Genomic DNA, 17,755 nt, shown 5'->3' on the forward strand with positions numbered 1-17,755 from the left:
TAGAATCATCCGCAATAATAAATTCACTGCTCTCCAATAGAAATAGTAGACAACAATTAGGCTAAGAATGCATTCTTTTGCTTGCTCATTATGGACCATTTTTTAAGAGATGAAATGGCCTCAACACAACACTACAGAAAAGCTTAAGACTCCCCCCCCCCCCCTCCTTAGAGTCTAATGGAGATCATCATCATCAGACGCTTTTATTTCAATAATAAAGTTCATCATCGCAATTAATACATTTTACATTCTGAGCAAACGGTTCGTCCCCAACCTTTGAGAAAGGGAAGCGAAAGTGCGAAACCAGAAGCAAACAGTTTACTAATATGTATCCATTAGTTGAAAGCTGAAACCACAATTTAAAGAAAAAAATGAGCAGGCAGTCTTTCTCTTCAACTCGTTGAAGAGAAGCTCAAAAGAAGGGGAAAAGGAAACCCAACCAAAGTGTATCAATCTACGAATAAGAAGAGGAGAGATCGCTTACCTGATTTCCAAAGTTCAGGTGTTCCAAAACAACCTGTTTCTGTTTCCGTTGAGACTCTCAACTTCAGAATTGAGAGAGTACGACTGTGCGAGAGTGCATACGAAGAGAGATTTCTGCAGCATTTGGAACAGAACAGTAAGTTGCACTCTTGCAGAGGGATTGAGAAACCGGAGGGTGGGGAATCAAAAGAAAAGATGGGGCAATGGAATAAAGCTTTACCTGAGAGGATTCTCCGCCGCATCACACGTTGCAGCGGTGGCCGAAGCCGCCGGACGGGAAAGTAAGTTAGTCTCTCCCTCGAGTCCTCGCCTCGAACCTCAATCGGTCACTCGGTCTCCCTCAACCTCAAGGGAGAAACAGGATTCTGAAGATGGAAGAGGGTCGAGCCGACTTGGTGATGATGCCATTGAGCAAAAGTGCAAAACCTGGACGTAGGAGAACAGCAGAGGGTTTTAAAACTGGGAATCGGTGACGGGATCGGTCAATGTCGGTTCGGATTCGAATTCGAATTCGTCTGGATCGGTCTGAAAAAAACAAACCCTAGAATCGGTAGATTTCAGAAATATCCAACAATTCTGAGGGGTTTTTTTATTACGGAGAAAGCAAGCCATCTGGTCGCCTAGCGCACTCCGCTCCTATGTGACTATGTCTGGGTGCAAAGGCAGCATGCGTTGCACAACCAGGTGGCATTTTCTTTCTCTTTTTATAATATCTGAATTATTGAAATAAAGTTTGATTCATCCGAAAAAGGAAGAAAAACGAGTGTGCAACCAACCCCGGGTTGGACCAAGTTTTTTAAAATTTCAGATTAACCTTGCGTCTCTTTAGCGGAGCCCAATCAGATATCTCAGCCCAGTCCAACCATGAAAGCCCAAGGTTGGGCCTAGCTGGCCCTAATTGACTCTGACTGTCCTGGTTTAGAATAGGGTTCGACAGTTCATCTCTTTGTAACTAAGGAGGGTACCAAAAAATCTATAATAAAATGACGAGTTAGTTATTTAAGGGGTCTAAAAGTGTAAATTCTCAAGACCCTTATGTTTCCTCAAATCAAAATAAGAATCTTAATTCAGATTCATCAAAAAAAAAAAATCTTGTTGAGACAGATTAGTATTATTACACATTTTTTTTCTTTTCAAAATTCTGTCATTTCACATATAAAATTTCATTAAATGTTACAATAAACAATTTTTTATTTTTAAAACCTTTTTTTATCCTGCATTAAATAATTTTGAGAATAAAACAAGTGGCAATTAAAAGAATGTAACAACTTTATTTCAATTACAGAAGAGAATGAGAGGGAGAGAGATACAAACATGTGTAAACATATAGATTTTTAGTTTTAGCTAACTATTGTGTGTCATTGTTTTGATTGTGATTCCAATCAAAGCAACTTATTATGTGATTTGAATTTTGGACTCTTTCTTCCATCTTTCTGGGTTTTTTGTATTGGGATGAAGACAGGGAGAAGGAAAAATTGATGATACCCCGTGTCCAACCCTTGGTTTTCCTTGTCATCAATGGCTCTATCACGGATTTGTTCGAAACAAGTTTTGGCTGTGTAAGAATGCATATCAGTTCGATTTCGCATTTTCTGACGATAAAAACAACTACTTTTATCGTCTGAGAATGCAAAATTGACTTAGAATGCATTCCAAGAATGCACACCAAACACTGCCTTAATCCTTTGACTTTGCAGATACCTTAACTTGCTTCAATGTGTAGAAGCAGTATGGTCTTTGATTTTTAACAATCTTTTAGAAATTGGTTTCTATTCCATAAAATAGGATTAAAGTTTAACCAAACAGAGACATAAGAAAACTAAATCGATTGTACCATTGAATCATATATCACAGTATTGACAAGATGTTTAGATAGTGAGAACTTCTTTGTTACTTTATATCTCCAATGTTACAGTAGAAAATAATGTCCAACCTTGACAGACATTTAAATACCTCAAAACAGCTGAAGTTAAACCCCAGTAACGCGGGAAGGGAAGAACTTAATCTAGATTTTACAACATATGAGAACTGTATTGAACAAAGGATCAACTGACTTGTAAGAAAGTACTTTATACAATAAGGATGGAACAGCTAATTAATTATGCAAAAGTGTAGCCCGTAATATTGCTGTCTATTTCCTCTCTCTTGGATCCATACCTTTGTTCATCTCGCTCACTAATGACACTTGATGATTTCTCCATTTGTTTTCTCTTGGATTTGCTCTTTGGTTCCTCTTCCTTTTCATCAACAAATGATAAAAACCTTTGGAGGCGTGCAGATCGTGAGCTACCAGAACCAGAAGAATGGGATTCTTCAGAAAACTGTCGGCTGAACCGTCGTATCATTGACACGAAGTATATAAACAGTGCAACAAAGCATGCAACGCCACATATGAGAAAGAGACCCGAGAAACTCCTCAACTGAAGCCGATCTGATTGGATCTCTGGCTGTGAACTACAAGTTTTTCCAGTCAGCCACTTGTCATGAATCCTTTGAAGATCGCCATTCTCTGACAGTTGCAGAATGGCTGTGGATAGGTCAATGGCTAGGGGAGAGTCTCTTGGAAATGCCTAAAATAAAACAAAAAGTTTAAAGAAAAGTTCAATATGTTATGAAGCATCAACCATGTTAACTGAAGAAATACTTAAACGGTTTAAACCAAGAACAGTGAAGAATATGAATCTCTTTGAAGTGCTAGAGTCAACGAAAAAGTCAATCCTGAGAGAATCAACTATGTTAACCAAATGAGGAAACACTTAACAGTCTAAACCAATGATAGTTATGAATATAAACCAACTTGGTCAAATTTAGCTTATATAACCCTGGATCCTGATATTGCTCCAGTCAAACAAATACAAGAACGTTTTTTTGGGGGTGTGGGAATGTCCAGTTTTTTATTACTATGTTTTTTGGGGTTGGGTAGAGGGTTAGAATTGGGGGGGGTGGTTGAAACTTGAAACAAGCATAGTTAATTGAAAATGTTATCACAATGTCTGATACTTCAACATGTGTATGCAAGTACTAGAGATGAAAATTACACCTAGAAGAAGGTAACAATTTCACTGCAGTTTAAGAGAAGAAAGAACATACAAAAACAAGACAGTAAACTATAAAACAATTTCAAAAGAATAATGTTGAAATCTTCCAATATAAGGTTCCTGTAACACTTTTTTTTATTTTATTTCTTTCAAACTATACAATTACTGTCCTTATAAGTTCTCTTCCTTTTGGTATCCAAGTATTTCTTGTGAACATAGACATAAGTATGATAAAAATATCGAAGTTGGAAATCCGGTGTCTTGGTTGAATTAGTATTGACTTGTTAAGTTGAGATGCCCCCAACATGAATTGATATATTACTCAATTCAGCCAATTTGTTGGAGGCCCTATCATTTTCACCATTGAGGATCAATCATCAAAATCAAGATTTAATTGTCTATCACAAAATGTTTGCAACCATGCATCAAAGATAATTACTCATGGAAGAAAATTGGGTGCCCTTGTTCAGCAGATACTTACAAATCCCCACCCGCTTTTGGTAAATTCTTGGCCAACAACTGAGAACTTGCAGTAGCTTGAAAGGAAGACATCTATGTATGGCCTTTCATCAACAATAGCAGCAACAGTCCCCCTCTCAAGGGCTGTAGCGTAGGCTTCTGGTGAATTAAGGGCAATAAGTCTAGATTTCGGAATATTTAGTTCCTCATTCAAGTAGTTTTCAGCGAAAGATCCAACTTGGAATCCAATTCGCTCCGTGCTTGTTATCAAGCTTTCAATTCCTTTGATGGGTGAAGACAGCCGTTGCACAGTGAGGATTGAAGTCAGACTTGCAGTGTAGCTTGAGTTGATTATCAGAACCACAAACAGCCATATGATAAGCACCAAGCGACCAAGGGTGCTGACAGTGTTCTCTCCTGCAGAAGAAGAGGGGGAGGGGGGGAGGACTTGATTAATTGGTTGTGTGGTCATGAAACTCCTTGCTCAAGAGAACTTAAACCATCGGTGAGGCTTAACTTACTGTGGGCAAAGAACCAAGTTGAAAAGCTAAACCTGCATGTTGAGAAGACAAAGGGCATATCAAAATCCTGAGGCGTGTTCAATGGAAAACATAGGCTGCATGAGGTTGGGCAGACATAGACAACACCAGTATGTTTCCTTTGATACAAATCATCCATCTAAAAAGTAATAAACAATTAACCTTCTTTACAGTATCTTAATCCACTTATTAGTTTCAATCTGCAATCTATCTTGTGCTGGTTTGATCAGTAATTGAGGTAAGCATTACAAATTTAATGATTTTTAGCATTTGAATCTGTGGTATTATGGACTTGTAGTTAACCAAAAAGAGAAGGAAAAAGAGCATGCTAATCAATCAATATACTTCATGAGAATTAGGACCATCTCCAATGAAAGACTCTCTATCTACAAAAATGGGGAAGGACCAAAAGATACACAAGAAAATGATCCTCGAATTCAATTTCAGAGAGATAAAACAAAATTATTTTAAACTGAAATAAAAATAAGGGGAAAAAACGTTATTTTTTTTTAGTCTGGCAATACTATTTGCCACGATGTGGCAGAAAGGATAGAGCTGAAATTTTGTGGACAGGTAGATCCCAAAGGCCCCTGCTCACATGTAAAGTTTCAGTCAAAATGGAGTTGGCCAAGGGGTGAACTAAAGCTCTGAAAATCTAGTGAAAAAAATGGAACTTTTCTGAAGAAAAAAAATATAGATGGCTGAAAATAAAAGGGAACATGCCAATACATAGGAGCGTGTATGATTGAATTTAACTGATATTTGGCATGTGGCCAATCGAGACCATTTCCTAGATATCCATACAGTCAAAATTGCCACTTCCACGTGGCAAGAGTGGTGCTGGACTAGAGACACTGTCAAGTCTTGCCAGACTAGAACAACTTTTTCCTAAAGTATTTTCTATCTCATAAAAATTGTTTCATATGGTCATTTCTACAACATAAACCACTGTATCAATCATCCAATAATTGAGGATATAGGAAACATTTTGATTCAACAGAAACAGTTGAACAAATACATACCAAAGAAGCGTAACGATCTGTTGCCTAGGTGGCCCTCGAAAATCATCATTTATTCTGTGTTCAAGAATCCACACAACCGCACCCACAACAAGGAAAAAGGCTGCTGTGACAGCCCACATCATTGGAGTGAATGGCCTCAGGAAAGCCCACGCACTGGAGTTCAACTTCCCGAGTGGGACCACTACAACTAGTCCTGATTCAATATATGGCTGAGTAAAATCCACAACTTTTGTTCTGTTTGTGACAATCGCAACGTCACCCACAACAGCATCGAAGACCTGTAGAGACAAAATTACCGAATGAAAAATAACAAATAACTACCAGTATCCTTTTGACGTTGAGAAAGGATAAAAGTACACTCACATCTGTAGTTATCAAATTCACAAGCTCACTGTAGCTCGGATTATTAAAACCATTTCCAAATGGAATGAATTTATATGGAACACCATAAGGCAGAAGGCTTAGGGCAGCAAGGAATACATCTATGCAGTAACCTTGAACCGTATCATTATCATTTATTAGAGAGACATATTGCCAATAACTAACTCGGTTAGGAACCCCGATTCTCAACTGCCTTCCGTTGTATGGGAAAACCCATCCACGAGGCTTCGTTGTCATCTGCCCAGGCCACACTGCAGTGTATAGGTTTTGGCTTGAACTTGAACGGTTTGGTGGCTTCACGTAGAGTGTTTCTGGAGGCACAACAGATAACCCTGAATAATTAGACCAGTACCCAATCAGCCGAAACCCAGTTCCAATTACATTGATGACATCATATGCAGGATGGATGAGAGATCTATCTGGAGTAAATCGAATTGGTCCTGTAAGACCCATCATGCTGGTATTCAATATATTGTTCAGCAACTGCCCTCCCCCATCAAATACGCTCATTTCATCGAGACGCAGAGCACCTTTTACTACTACATTAGTTAACCTTGAATCATTTGAGAATGAAATGGTCCAACCCTGCTCAAAGAAAACCTTGATTGCATGAGCAATTATCCATACAGTATCATAAGCAAAAAGACCATAAGGATTCAACCCTATAGAGCCACCACTCAGTTGGCTCCATCTTGAGAAGAAAGCTTTTTTCTTTTCTGAATCTGGTGTGTGTGGGCGCAATGTGAGAACTCCTTGGATGGTCTCACTGATTACTGTAGGGAGGGGAGCAATAGAGTCTAAAGTAGAAGAGAGCCAAGAAGTAGCTATCCACACATACCCACTACTCATCATTCCAAGAGAGTGGGCAACCTCAAAGACCATTAGACCTGAAAGTTTGTAACTGTGTAAAACGATTACTCTCGACTCCAGTACTAACAACTTAATCAGAACATTTTGAATATCAGTTCGAGTTGCTATCGTGTCAGGAGGAAGGGCTGCCTTGTAAGAAATCTTACAGCGCCTTTCTGCAAGTTTATCGCCTAATGCAGCTATACCGTTGCGCCCACTGTCGTCATCGTTGAAGACTGCAATGACATCCCTCCAACCATAGTAGCTTACCATATCTGCAATTGCTGTCATCTGGAAAAAATCATTGGGTGCTGTCTGAACAAAGAAGGGGTACTGAAGAGCAGAGAGAGTGGGATCTAGAGCCGTGAATGACAGAAGCGGGACTTTGAGTTCATTGGCAAGATGTGAGATTACATGGGCCATTATTGCAGTCTGAGGACCAATAATGGCCACAGTATCGGTCTCCATGTATTTTAAAGCTGTGATCAATAAAGGAATTGAATGCACAACTATTAGAATAATGAAAAGAAAGACATATCAAACAGATGTGAACCATAACAAGATGTTGCCTTGCGACTTGCGAGAGAGAACAAAAAGTAGAGGGGGGGGGGGGGGGGGGACACAGACGGTATCAAAGTAAACAAACAATCAATTGAAGAACAAGGAACTATACCTCCTATGATACCTAGAAATCCACTGAAGTTGGAGTCATGGAATGTAAGTTGTAGTTTGCTTCCACCAAGAAATTTGGGTTCAGAATTCACATCTTCTACTGCAGCCTGCATAGCAATTTTCGCGACTTTCCCATTTATGCTATTAAAACTGAAAATAGATCCAATGTTCACTACAGCAGGTCTTGAAAGCCCATCTGATAACACTCCGAAATGGAGAACCAACAGCAGTAGAATCCAAAGCCCACTCATGGTGATTATATGAGGAAGAACACAAAGGATTTGCTCTGTTTCCAGGGGGCCATAGAACTAATCCAAGAAGAGGGTAAAACAATAAGACACGAAACTAAAGACCAATATATGATAAATACATGGACAATCAAGATCCACCACAAACAGGAAATCTGAATAACGAAAACCAAAGCAAGCAGTCCTCAAGTTAGTTTGAGAGAGGGAGAAGAGAAAATATTAAGAGCCCAAAAATCTAGTCAAGCGGGAAAGAGAAAAAGAGAAAGATATCAAGTCTGGTTAGCTCATAATACAAAAATTGCAAGGAAATAAAAGAGACAAAAAACCAAATCCGACTAAACAGGGCTTCTCAAGGAAACAAGAATCTCATGCTCTGAGGCTGAGCCTCTGATTTCCAGGTTAGGGGGCCCAAAAAAAGTTATTGGTGTCCTTCCTTAATACAAACCATGGATAAAGAAGGAATGTATGTGAAAGTTCTTTTCGGGCTGAGCTGAACAAGGTACAAACTCACCTCAAATGGGAAAAATCATGGTGGAGTAGAAAGGAAAACGTCCAATCGTTCTAGAAAAAGGAGAAGACGCATTAAGGAATAACCATGTACCATAAAAAAGGAAGAGGAAGAAAGCTTGAGGTCACATTACAGGGAAGTCTAGAGCTTGCACTGGGCAGTGGCCACTTACCATATAATAATGTAAAGATACTTGAAGACAGAGAAGAGAACCTACCCACAAGCAAGTATGCGTCGTAAAGAAGCAATTGAATGCCCACTGGGCTTATGGAAGTGGTACCAACTGCTTTTCTTTTCTGTTCAGTCTCTTGTTGTTAATGGGGCGTAGTTGAAATTGGGAGATAAGGGATTTTGGGTGGGAAAAAGGAAGAGCACTAGTACTGAAAAATGGAACCCTTAATGGAGGCTTGATGATGAATTGAGTGGTGGTGATAGTGAATTGAGTGGTGGTGGGTGTTTGATTTAGGTAGGGATTGAGGAGGAAGGGAATAAAGGATGATAATGATGATGAAGAACATTGAAAACTGTGAGTAAATGATATGGTGGGAAGGGGATATTTCAAATTCCTCATTTTCATTCATGTCTGGCTTTGGGCTTTGAGACGAAGAAGCGAAGGTACTGGGGGTTGCTGATGAAGGCAACTTCTGTGGACTCTGTTGTTTCACTAGCGTTATCGCAGATTAGTGGGACTCCCACCCTCCCTCAATAAATGAGATGACGGGACATTCAACTTTCCTCTTTCTCATGTCTCTGCATATGGGAGTGTGTGTAGACTGTAGATTCTGTAGATGATTAGAATAGGAATGTCTCCGTTCTTTGTCCCCTCCAGATAGCCCGGCATACTTCCCCCGTGCCCGTAATAAGAGGGTGGCGGGGGCGGAATAACCACCCTATCATTGTCCGAACACTTTGCAAGGTGGGGTTCAGCGAAATAAAATCCTCTGCATGCTGGACCGCCCATCCGGTAGCATAGCAGAGGCCATGTGTGCCACTTGGCCTCTGTTGTGCCGTTAGATGTGCACCGTCATCCCGTCGGTACTGCAGAGGATCCTGGTCCGGGGTTCACCCCCTTATTATAGGTACTAGGGGAATTGGGTCGGGTAGGGAATTGGAGGAGATAAATTTTCAGAATGTTTCTTATATGATATATTTAAAATGATTTGGAATTTGAATTTAATGTCTTACCAAAAAAAAAAAAATTTACTTTAATGATAATAAAAAACGTCTTCTCACAATGCTTGTGAAACGGCGTAGAAAACACCACCAAGTAGAGATCCTTTTTCTCAAAAAAAGAAAATGTTTAAAATGTGTTTTAGCTAACAAAGTATATGATAGGGAAGACAGGGAACAAATACTTAGGTTTAGATCATACAGGTGTTTATTCACCCTCTTCACTTCCCTTGAGAAAATTATCATATTATCAAAATTATGAATTTAGCTCGTCTACAGGGAGGCATGCGCCTAGGGTGCCACTAGGGGGCATCCAGCAATTGAGCTGTGCCACACACATCATGGTGCACACCTAGGGATGTGTGCGACACAACCCAACGACTGGCAACACCTTGAGCGTTCCCTACTTCCTGGAGAAGATCCTAATCCCAATACTATACTGGCATGAAAACTCAATTAATAAAGAAATGAATACTTTCAAATTATTATTATTTTTTTAGCTCTTTAGTAGAGACAAAGTGGTCATTTAATAAGCCAAATGATACCTTTCTTATGATTTGCTTAAAACACTGCTTCATCCACATTGAAATATGCTTCTTGTCTTATTGTTAAGAATATTAAATAATTCTAAGCTCGATATTGGAGTTGTATGTGATGTTCCACATTGGAATGAATCAGGTTCTTTTCTCTCTTTCTATACAATCAATAGTATAAATAAATAAAATGTTTAAAAGCACAATATAGACAATGTTGGAAAAGTTACTTAGGATGGTTTATGTTTTTGCCATATATGATAGATCAAAAAGCTTTATTTTGTGAACAGGTAGATCTCAAGGTTTCTTGTCTATGTGACGAGTTTGAACCCAAACGAGTTCGTCAAATGGCAAATCTAGGGACTTGAAGGGGTGCAAAGGCATATACGCATGGCTAAAACTTACAAGAATGCATGCAAATAAGAGAGAGAGAGAGAGTATTTGATTGAATTAGGTCTTGAAATTCGACGTGCAGCTAATTCAATCCTAGACCTATCTATCTCATGTCATCCCATTATATCACCCAGATAAGCTTATTTGGACGGTCCCTCCTGATGAATTTTGTTTAATAAAATAAAAAAGAAAAATGCCCTTCACTTTCTTTTACACCCATCCAAGTGCAATGATAGCCACCGGTGAAGGAATTCCTCCTTCATCATGGTGAAGCCGGATCTTCGTCTAATCCAAAAAGTACTATTCACTCTTCCCTAAGACTAGCTGAATTTTTGGGAGTCATTTATACTAGGAGGGCAGTTTTGTACATTTGGGAGTTAGGGTTTCTCTATATTGTAATGCACAAGACGCTATATATAAGGGGTTATCTCGTGAGGCAAGGTGTGTGAGGGTTTTGTAAATTTTTAAACAGAATAGTGGAAACTCTGGTTTATCGCTCGGCCGTGGACGTAGCCCATCTTGTATGAGCCACGTAAATTGTTGTGTTCTATGTTTGTGTGTGATTCTCTTTCGTTTTTCTTTTGCCATCGTTCTGCTGCGTTGTTAATTCTTAACACTTTTGTCTAATAAAATAAAGGACAAAAAATGCCCTTCACTTTCTCTAACACCCATCCAAGCGCAATGATGGCCATCAATGAAGGAATTCCTCCTTCATCGTGGCTTGAGGAAAACTCGATCCTAGTTTGAGAAAAAAAAAAGGGCAAACCTTTCCAATGGGATAAAATCATGAGATTCAGATGAATGAGTTCAAAGATTCCACTCAAATCTTTGTTCCTAACAGCAACATGGGAATTTGGAAAAGCCCACACCTCGTTTCATTTCCCCTCAATTTAGAAAAATTGACAATCATCAAACTCTTGTCTACTCCATTAGTTCTCATCCATTTTTTCCCCATAGTTTCTGTTAAATGGAAAGCTTTTCTTGCTTGACCATGAAAGGATTCTGATATGGTAACTTCAACAAATTGCTCCCAAACAGTGGAGTAGAAACCATCATTGCCAATCCAAGCACAATGTGTCAAAACCAGAACCAAGAGCAGCATACCATACTTGCAACTCAGGAATGTTACAACAAGCACAAATTAGAGTGCATAAAGAGAATATCTACAAGAAAATTGACAATATACTTGAACTGGGATAATTACCATCATTAATATTGTTGTCTGAACACATTTCCACATCCTTTCTCTTGGACCCATTCATTGATTCATCTTCCTTCTCATTGCCATTCAAAGACCTCTCTGACCATCTTCTTTTAGACCTGATCTTTGTTGTTTGAACACATTTCCGCATCCTTTCTCTTGGAACCATTCATTGATTCATCTTCCTTCTCATTCGCATTCAAGGACCTCTCCGATCGTCTTCTTTTAGACCTGATCATTGTTGTCTTTTCCTTCTCGTCAACAAATGACAGGAACATTCGGAGATTTGTGGAGCGTGAACTAGATCGATCAGAAGATTTGAGCTCTTCACAGAAATGCTTGCTGAACTGGCGTATTATCAATATGAAGTATACAAGGAGAGCTAGAAAGCAAGCTAACCCACATATGACATAGAGGCCCCAGAAGCTCCTAAGGTGAAGCTGCTCTGATTCAAGCATTGCTCCTTGTGAACTGCAAGCCCTTCTTGTCAACCACTTGTCATGGATCCTTTGGAGATCTCCGTTCTCTGATAGAGTCAGAATGGCAGTTGACATTTCAACTGCCAAGGTAGAATCCTTCGGGAAGGCCTATCATGATCAAATTATTAGAAGGCCATAAATAATGTCACTAAACAAGAAAGAAAATGTTTACATTCCTAATGATTTTTTTGTGATTTACTTTGAAAAAAGATCATTTTTTATTCATCCCTGTCCTTTCATTAAATGATGATATGCCTATTATTCAACTTCTTGATGTAGTTAAATAGCTTCTTTGTATTTATTGTGTGTTGTATTTATTTCTGAAGTCAGTAAGTGGGAAACAAAAGAATCAATTTCTTATCCTAGAAAGCATGAATTATAACTTTGAAATTTGTTGAACACTTACAAATCCCCATCCAAAATCGGTGAACTCTTCGCCTACGATTGTGAATTTGCACCGAGTTGAGAGAAAGTGTTTGACATATGCACGCTCATCGACCAAGGCAGCAATACCACCCATCTTCTTGGGACCAGCTTGAAGAGCTCGCTCAAATTCTGCTGCTGAACCAAGAGGAACAAGCCTTGACTTGGGAATATTAAGTACCTCACTCAGATAGTTTTCGGCATAAGAACCCCGTGGGAAGCCAATACGCTCATTGCTTGCTATCAAACTTTCAATCCCTTTGATGGGTGAAGATAGTTGTTGAACTGTAAGGATTGATGTCAAGCTGGCTGTGTAGCTTGAGTTGATTATCAGAACCACAAATAACCAAATGAACAGCACCATGCGACCAAGGGTAGTGACAGTATTCTCTCCTGCCGAGAATACAAAATTACAATGTCATAAACTTAAGGCCTTTACACCCAGGTAGGTGTGTATGGGGGGGGGGGGGGAGATTCACAAACCACTGTCATTTTCACTTACTATGGGCGAAAAACATAGTTGAGAAACTAAACCTGCAAGATGACAGCCATAGGTATATCAGATGGTGTGGTAGTGAAGATGGGAATACGCAATTCAGATTACAGAGTTTACTGTTATCAGGCTTACAAAATGTATCAGTTCCATATGAGAATAAGTTTTTTTGATTGGTTCCAATTATTACCAAAACAGGAAATCCACTCATTAGTCATTCACAAAGTTTGGATCCTTAGTTTAATTCAAAATGCTTAGGTAGTCAAAGATAACATAACATTCATGATGCTTAAAATGTTTACCTCTAAAAGGCTAAAATTTGATTAGTAAGTTTTCTAAGGAACTAACCATAGAATGGTGATAACTTGCTTTTTAGGAGGGCCACGGAACTCATCATTCGTCTTATGCTCCAAAATCCAAACAACTGCTCCTACAACAAGAAAAAATATACCTGTAACACACCACATCATTGGAGTAAATGGCAGCAGGAAAGCCCACTGACTAGAGTTTGATTTAGTAGCAGGTGCCACTACAACTAGCCCAGATCCAATAAATGGCTGTGTAAAATCCACAATCCTTGTACGGCTTGTGACAATTGCAATGTCCCCTATAGCAGCATCAAAGACCTACAAAGAGAATGGTCAGGGAGTTGAGTCAAAATAATAATACATACACCATTTTATAGTTAGAAGAAGAAGAAGTTCATATTGCATACTCACATCTGTTGTAATCAGATTGACAAGATCATTGTAATCTGGGTTCTTACGACCATCCCCAAACGGGATGAATTTATATGGAACACCATATGGTAACAATCTTAGTGCAGCAGTGAATACATCTATGCAGTACCCCTTGAACACATCAGTTCCTCTTGTTTGTGAGACAAATTCACGATAACTAACTCGATTTGGGACTCCAATTCTTAACTGCCTTCCATTGTCTGGGAAAACCCATCCACGAGGCCTTGTCATTGTTTGTCCAGGCCAAATTACGCTGTATAGTTGTTGATTGGAACTCAAACTGCTACGTGGGTTCTTGAAGAGCATCTCTGGAGGCACAACTGATAACCCTGAATAGTTAGACCAATAACCAATTCTTTGAAAACCAGAGCCAATTACATTGATGATTTCATAGGCAGGATGAATGAGGGAACCATCTGAAGTAAACTGAATAGGGCCAGTTAGACCTGTCAGATTGCTCTGTAGAATGTTCTTAAGAAACAGTTTCCCTTCGGTAAAAATTCTCATTGCCTCAAGGTGCAGATTCCCTCCATGCTCATCCTTCAGCCTCCGATCTTGGGAAAATGAAATAGTCCCACCCTGATCAAAGAATGCATTAATTGCATGAGCTAGCAGCCATACAGTATCATAAGCATACAGGCCATAAGCACTCAGCCCAAAATGTTCACTCTTATTTTCCCTGGTTAACTTATTCCATCTAAAGGAAAATTTTCTTTTCTGCTCTGAGTCTGGTGTATGCATACGCAAGGTGAGAACTCCTTGGATCAAATTCACGGAAACTGAGGGGAGGGATGAATCAGTATCTAAGACAGTAGAGAGCCAACTGGTAGCTATCCAAACATATCCAGCTCCTGTCATTCCAAGATTATGGGCCAAATCAAATACCTTGAGACCCAATTCTGGATAGGTGTGGAGAATTAGAACCCGTGATTCCATCATGGCTACCTTAACCAGTACATCTGCAATCTCATCACGGCCCATTTCAGGGCTCATAGCTGCCTTATAAGAGATCTTACAACGTCTCTCAGCAAGTTGATCCCCTAATGCTGCTACCCCATTTCTCCCATAATCATCATCAATGAAGATAGCAGTTACTTCTCTCCAATTGTAGCGGTCAACAATCTCAGCAACTGCAGCCATCTGAAACAGATCATTTTGCACTGCTCTCACAAAAAAAGGGTACTGAAGTGAAGAGAGTGATGGGTCTGTCGCTGCGAAGGATACCAGAGGGACTTGGAGTTCATTTGCAACATGAGAGATTACATGGGCTAAAATAGAAGATTGAGGACCAATGATGGCCACAATTCCAGTCTCCATGAACTGCAAAGCTGTAGTAAGAAAATCAATGAGCAACATAAAGATTATTACCTAACCAAGATTCACATCCAATTGATTTCCAAAGAGAACAAACAAAAGATGTGGAGAAAATTACCCTTAACAATGCCAAGAAATCCACTATGATTTGCATCCTGCATCGTGAGGACCAGTTTGGTTCCACGAAGAATACTGTAATTGGCATTTACATCTGCTACCGCAGTCTCCATTGCAACCTTTGCGACTTTTCCTATGGCAGAATCCAGTGTCAAAATAGCTCCTAGATGCACAACGGCTGGTCTTGAAGAAATGTTGCTGTTAAACCCAGTTGATGGAGCGCCAAAAGAGAAAACCAGTGATACTAGAAGCCAAACCATAGTCATGGTGAAGTCTAATGCCGACACCACTGACATTATATGCCCTGTTTCAGATATGAAAACGAAGACATGTCTCTAAAATGCGTGCAGAGCAGAATCAAAACAAGAAATTGAGAACTTGAACAAAAGATAAACCTTAAACCAAACCTCCATGAGAAGGAAAAGAATAAGAAATGGGAAAAACTAAAGGGAAGGCAAAGAAAGAACACAAAAAGCCCTCAAATCAAAAGGTTTAAACCCAAATCCCAGTAACAACATTCAACAAGTACCTAGAGCACATTATTGGCCAACTTCCTAATAGAATAAACAGAGGATGCATTAATCGAGCAAAGTTTGAGAAATTTTCCTTTTATAATTTAGTAAGTCTAACAAAATAAGAACAACCCAAAAGCCAAACCGCTTGAAACCAAAAAGTTACTCACCTCACATTCCATCGGAAAGAAGAAAGCCAACTCAGAGCAGCGACGAAGGAAATAGAATCAAGTTGGTGGAGAATTGGGTTACAACTTACAAGTTAAAACTTCCATTTGGAAACAGAGTGAGGGTTCAAGACTTCAAGTTGTAGTCACAATATGGAGCAATTGGACTAGCATGACTGAATGAGAATAACAGATATAGCAGAGCAGCTGAGGCAGAGGCAGAAGAAGGATGTAGGAATAAGGAAATATGAAAATGGAAAAAACACTTGTGGTCGTGGTGGAAGCAATTTGACGAAATCATGATGGGATTACAACTGGGTTCAAGTGGGTTCTTGACAAGACTGTGTGAATGGGTAAGAGCAAGGAGGAAGTAAATGACTCAAATGGAAATGGAAATTGAAATAATTGCAGGACTGTGTAGTAGCAGCATGCATTTCTCATTCACTATCATTGCATAGAGAAGCATAGGTGTTGAGCATTGATCGTACCGTTAAAATCAAACTAAAATCAATAATGATAGATAATTTATAATAAAACTAAGAGAAATGTTTCCAATGGAGGAGTATATCGTTCATTCCTAAAGGAAAATTACCACTTTGCCCTATGAAAAGCTCGAAATGATCACCTGCTTGATGCTCCCATTGGAAAATAATTCATCTCCAATGACATTAACCACCAGAATCGATCTCACATCATTCCTTTTTTTTTTTTTGTTAAATCTCACATCATTCAAAGGATGCGAAAAGTGGAAACCACCTTGGGGTGTGTGGAGCACATCTCATGGATATGGATTCTTCCCATTGGTCCAATGCGTACAAGGCCACACTACCCCGTAGGAAACACTTCCTTTAAAGATTAAATGAGATGAAGACACCATGTAATGGTTTCTATGGGCCATAATTCAATTGCATGGCCGAATCCTATTGCCTGTTTTTGCATTTCAAGTATTTATAATTCTTTAGAGTTTTTTTTTTCTTCTAATTTCAAATCATTCATTTTTGTGTTTTTCATATTTTTATTTACTTTATTTCAAGTATTTTTGTATTATATCCGTCATAGACTTGCCCCAAAACTTGAGAAAGATGGACCTCACATCAGAAAATTCGGCCCCACTTGACTTTTCATGTTGAAATGCTACAAGTAGACAAGGCAAGCTTTTCGGAAACCCTGGCCCAGCCCAGGGTCCCCAAGGCTCTGCTCAAGTCCGGCCCGGCTGAAGGTTGGGCTGAGATATCTCAGACCAAGTCGAGCCCTGTGGGCTCAAGTTGGGCTGGGCTTGACCTTGTTTCATCATTTATATATTTATTTTTCATAAAAATGTGAATTTTTTTCAACCAAAATAGTTATATATTTAATATATTAAATTAGTGGTCTATAAAAAATGTAAATTATGATACTTAAATCCAAATCTTGGGCCTGGAAATCTCAGCCGGGCTCAAGATGGGCTTTGGGTGGGTTCAATCTAACTGGGTCAAACTTGCCATTGCCAATGCCAATGTGACTACTATTGAAATTCCATGAAATATGTATAAGACCATCCCTGTTAGACTGGATATAAATATTACACCATTAGGGTTTTAAGCATATGTTTGAGTTGCAGTTTATCCAAACGTTCTATTTGTCTTTTCTTAAAAGGAGGATTCCTCCCAAATTTGTCAATGCTTTATTTTGTGGATAGGTAGACCTCAAGGTCCCTTGCTCATGAGTCAAGTTTTAGGCCAAACAGATTTCGCTAGGTGGCAAAATAAAATATAAAAAATTAGGAGAGATCTGGTAGTGGTTAGAGCACCGATAGGTGTACATGGAAATAAACTAGAGGGTATGACAATAGATGGGAGGGTAAATGATTGAATTTAAAGCTTTAATTTGATACGTGTTCTATTCAGACCATTCCCTAGAAACCCAACAATCAGATTTATCACATCAATCTTCCTCATGGCAAAACATGAAGAAGTATTTGGCGTTCACATAGACGATCAGAATTGTCAATTTGATTCCTCAAGTTTCTCCATAT

At 39.1% G+C, this 17,755-nt stretch overlaps 2 protein-coding genes and 1 long non-coding RNA gene across 4 annotated transcripts in view; 1 reads left to right on the top strand and 2 right to left on the bottom strand.

The window, feature by feature from the left end:
- Positions 1 to 13,370, top strand: part of LOC122659957 — a 15,471-nt gene extending 2,101 nt beyond the window's left edge. Inside the window, exons 2-3 of the long non-coding RNA XR_006332587.1 lie at positions 1,742 to 1,744; positions 13,223 to 13,370. This is a non-coding gene — a long non-coding RNA (uncharacterized LOC122659957). The remainder of the gene's footprint in view (positions 1 to 1,741; positions 1,745 to 13,222) is intronic.
- Positions 2,310 to 8,268, bottom strand: LOC122659938 (glutamate receptor 3.2-like). Its single transcript, XM_043855096.1, has 7 exons — positions 8,203 to 8,268; positions 7,445 to 7,751; positions 5,905 to 7,250; positions 5,542 to 5,819; positions 4,502 to 4,533; positions 4,003 to 4,397; positions 2,310 to 3,053 (listed from the first exon to the last, which is right to left on the bottom strand). Exons 2-7 carry the CDS (start codon positions 7,692 to 7,694, stop codon positions 2,583 to 2,585), a joined length of 2,772 nt encoding a protein of 923 aa, XP_043711031.1. The 5' UTR covers positions 7,695 to 7,751; positions 8,203 to 8,268; the 3' UTR covers positions 2,310 to 2,582.
- Positions 11,314 to 15,952, bottom strand: LOC122659937 (glutamate receptor 3.6-like). Of its 2 annotated transcripts, none has more exons than XM_043855094.1 (8): positions 15,746 to 15,952; positions 15,064 to 15,381; positions 13,611 to 14,959; positions 13,240 to 13,517; positions 12,901 to 12,932; positions 12,382 to 12,791; positions 11,728 to 12,083; positions 11,314 to 11,615 (listed from the first exon to the last, which is right to left on the bottom strand). In XM_043855094.1, exons 2-8 carry the CDS (start codon positions 15,356 to 15,358, stop codon positions 11,459 to 11,461), a joined length of 2,877 nt encoding a protein of 958 aa, XP_043711029.1. In that variant the 5' UTR covers positions 15,359 to 15,381; positions 15,746 to 15,952; the 3' UTR covers positions 11,314 to 11,458. The 2 variants fall into 2 exon arrangements, with proteins under 2 accessions (XP_043711029.1, XP_043711030.1); XM_043855095.1 differs by having other exon boundaries at positions 11,314 to 11,591; positions 11,704 to 12,083.
- Positions 15,953 to 17,755: the final 1,803 nt, after the last annotated feature.

This window comes from Telopea speciosissima, chromosome 4 (genome assembly GCF_018873765.1).
Source record: "Telopea speciosissima isolate NSW1024214 ecotype Mountain lineage chromosome 4, Tspe_v1, whole genome shotgun sequence".
In the NCBI taxonomy this organism is placed as follows: domain Eukaryota; kingdom Viridiplantae; phylum Streptophyta; class Magnoliopsida; order Proteales; family Proteaceae; genus Telopea; species Telopea speciosissima.

Bases quoted from the DNA above. Each gene is read 5' to 3' on its own strand.
- LOC122659938 (XM_043855096.1), bottom strand. From the start codon at position 7,694: ATGAGTGGGCTTTGGATTCTACTGCTGTTGGTTCTCCATTTCGGAGTG. The intron at 7,251-7,444 runs GTATAGTTCCTT...TATTGATCACAG, and splicing joins ATTTCTAGGTATCATAGGAG to CTTTAAAATACATGGAGACC. The intron at 4,398-4,501 runs GTAAGTTAAGCC...CTTCTTCTGCAG, and splicing joins AACTTGGTTCTTTGCCCACA to GAGAGAACACTGTCAGCACC.
- LOC122659937 (XM_043855094.1), bottom strand. From the start codon at position 15,358: ATGTCAGTGGTGTCGGCATTAGACTTCACCATGACTATGGTTTGGCTT. The intron at 14,960-15,063 runs GTAATTTTCTCC...TTCTTACTACAG, and splicing joins ATTTCTTGGCATTGTTAAGG to CTTTGCAGTTCATGGAGACT. The intron at 12,792-12,900 runs GTAAGTGAAAAT...TATTCTCGGCAG, and splicing joins AACTATGTTTTTCGCCCATA to GAGAGAATACTGTCACTACC.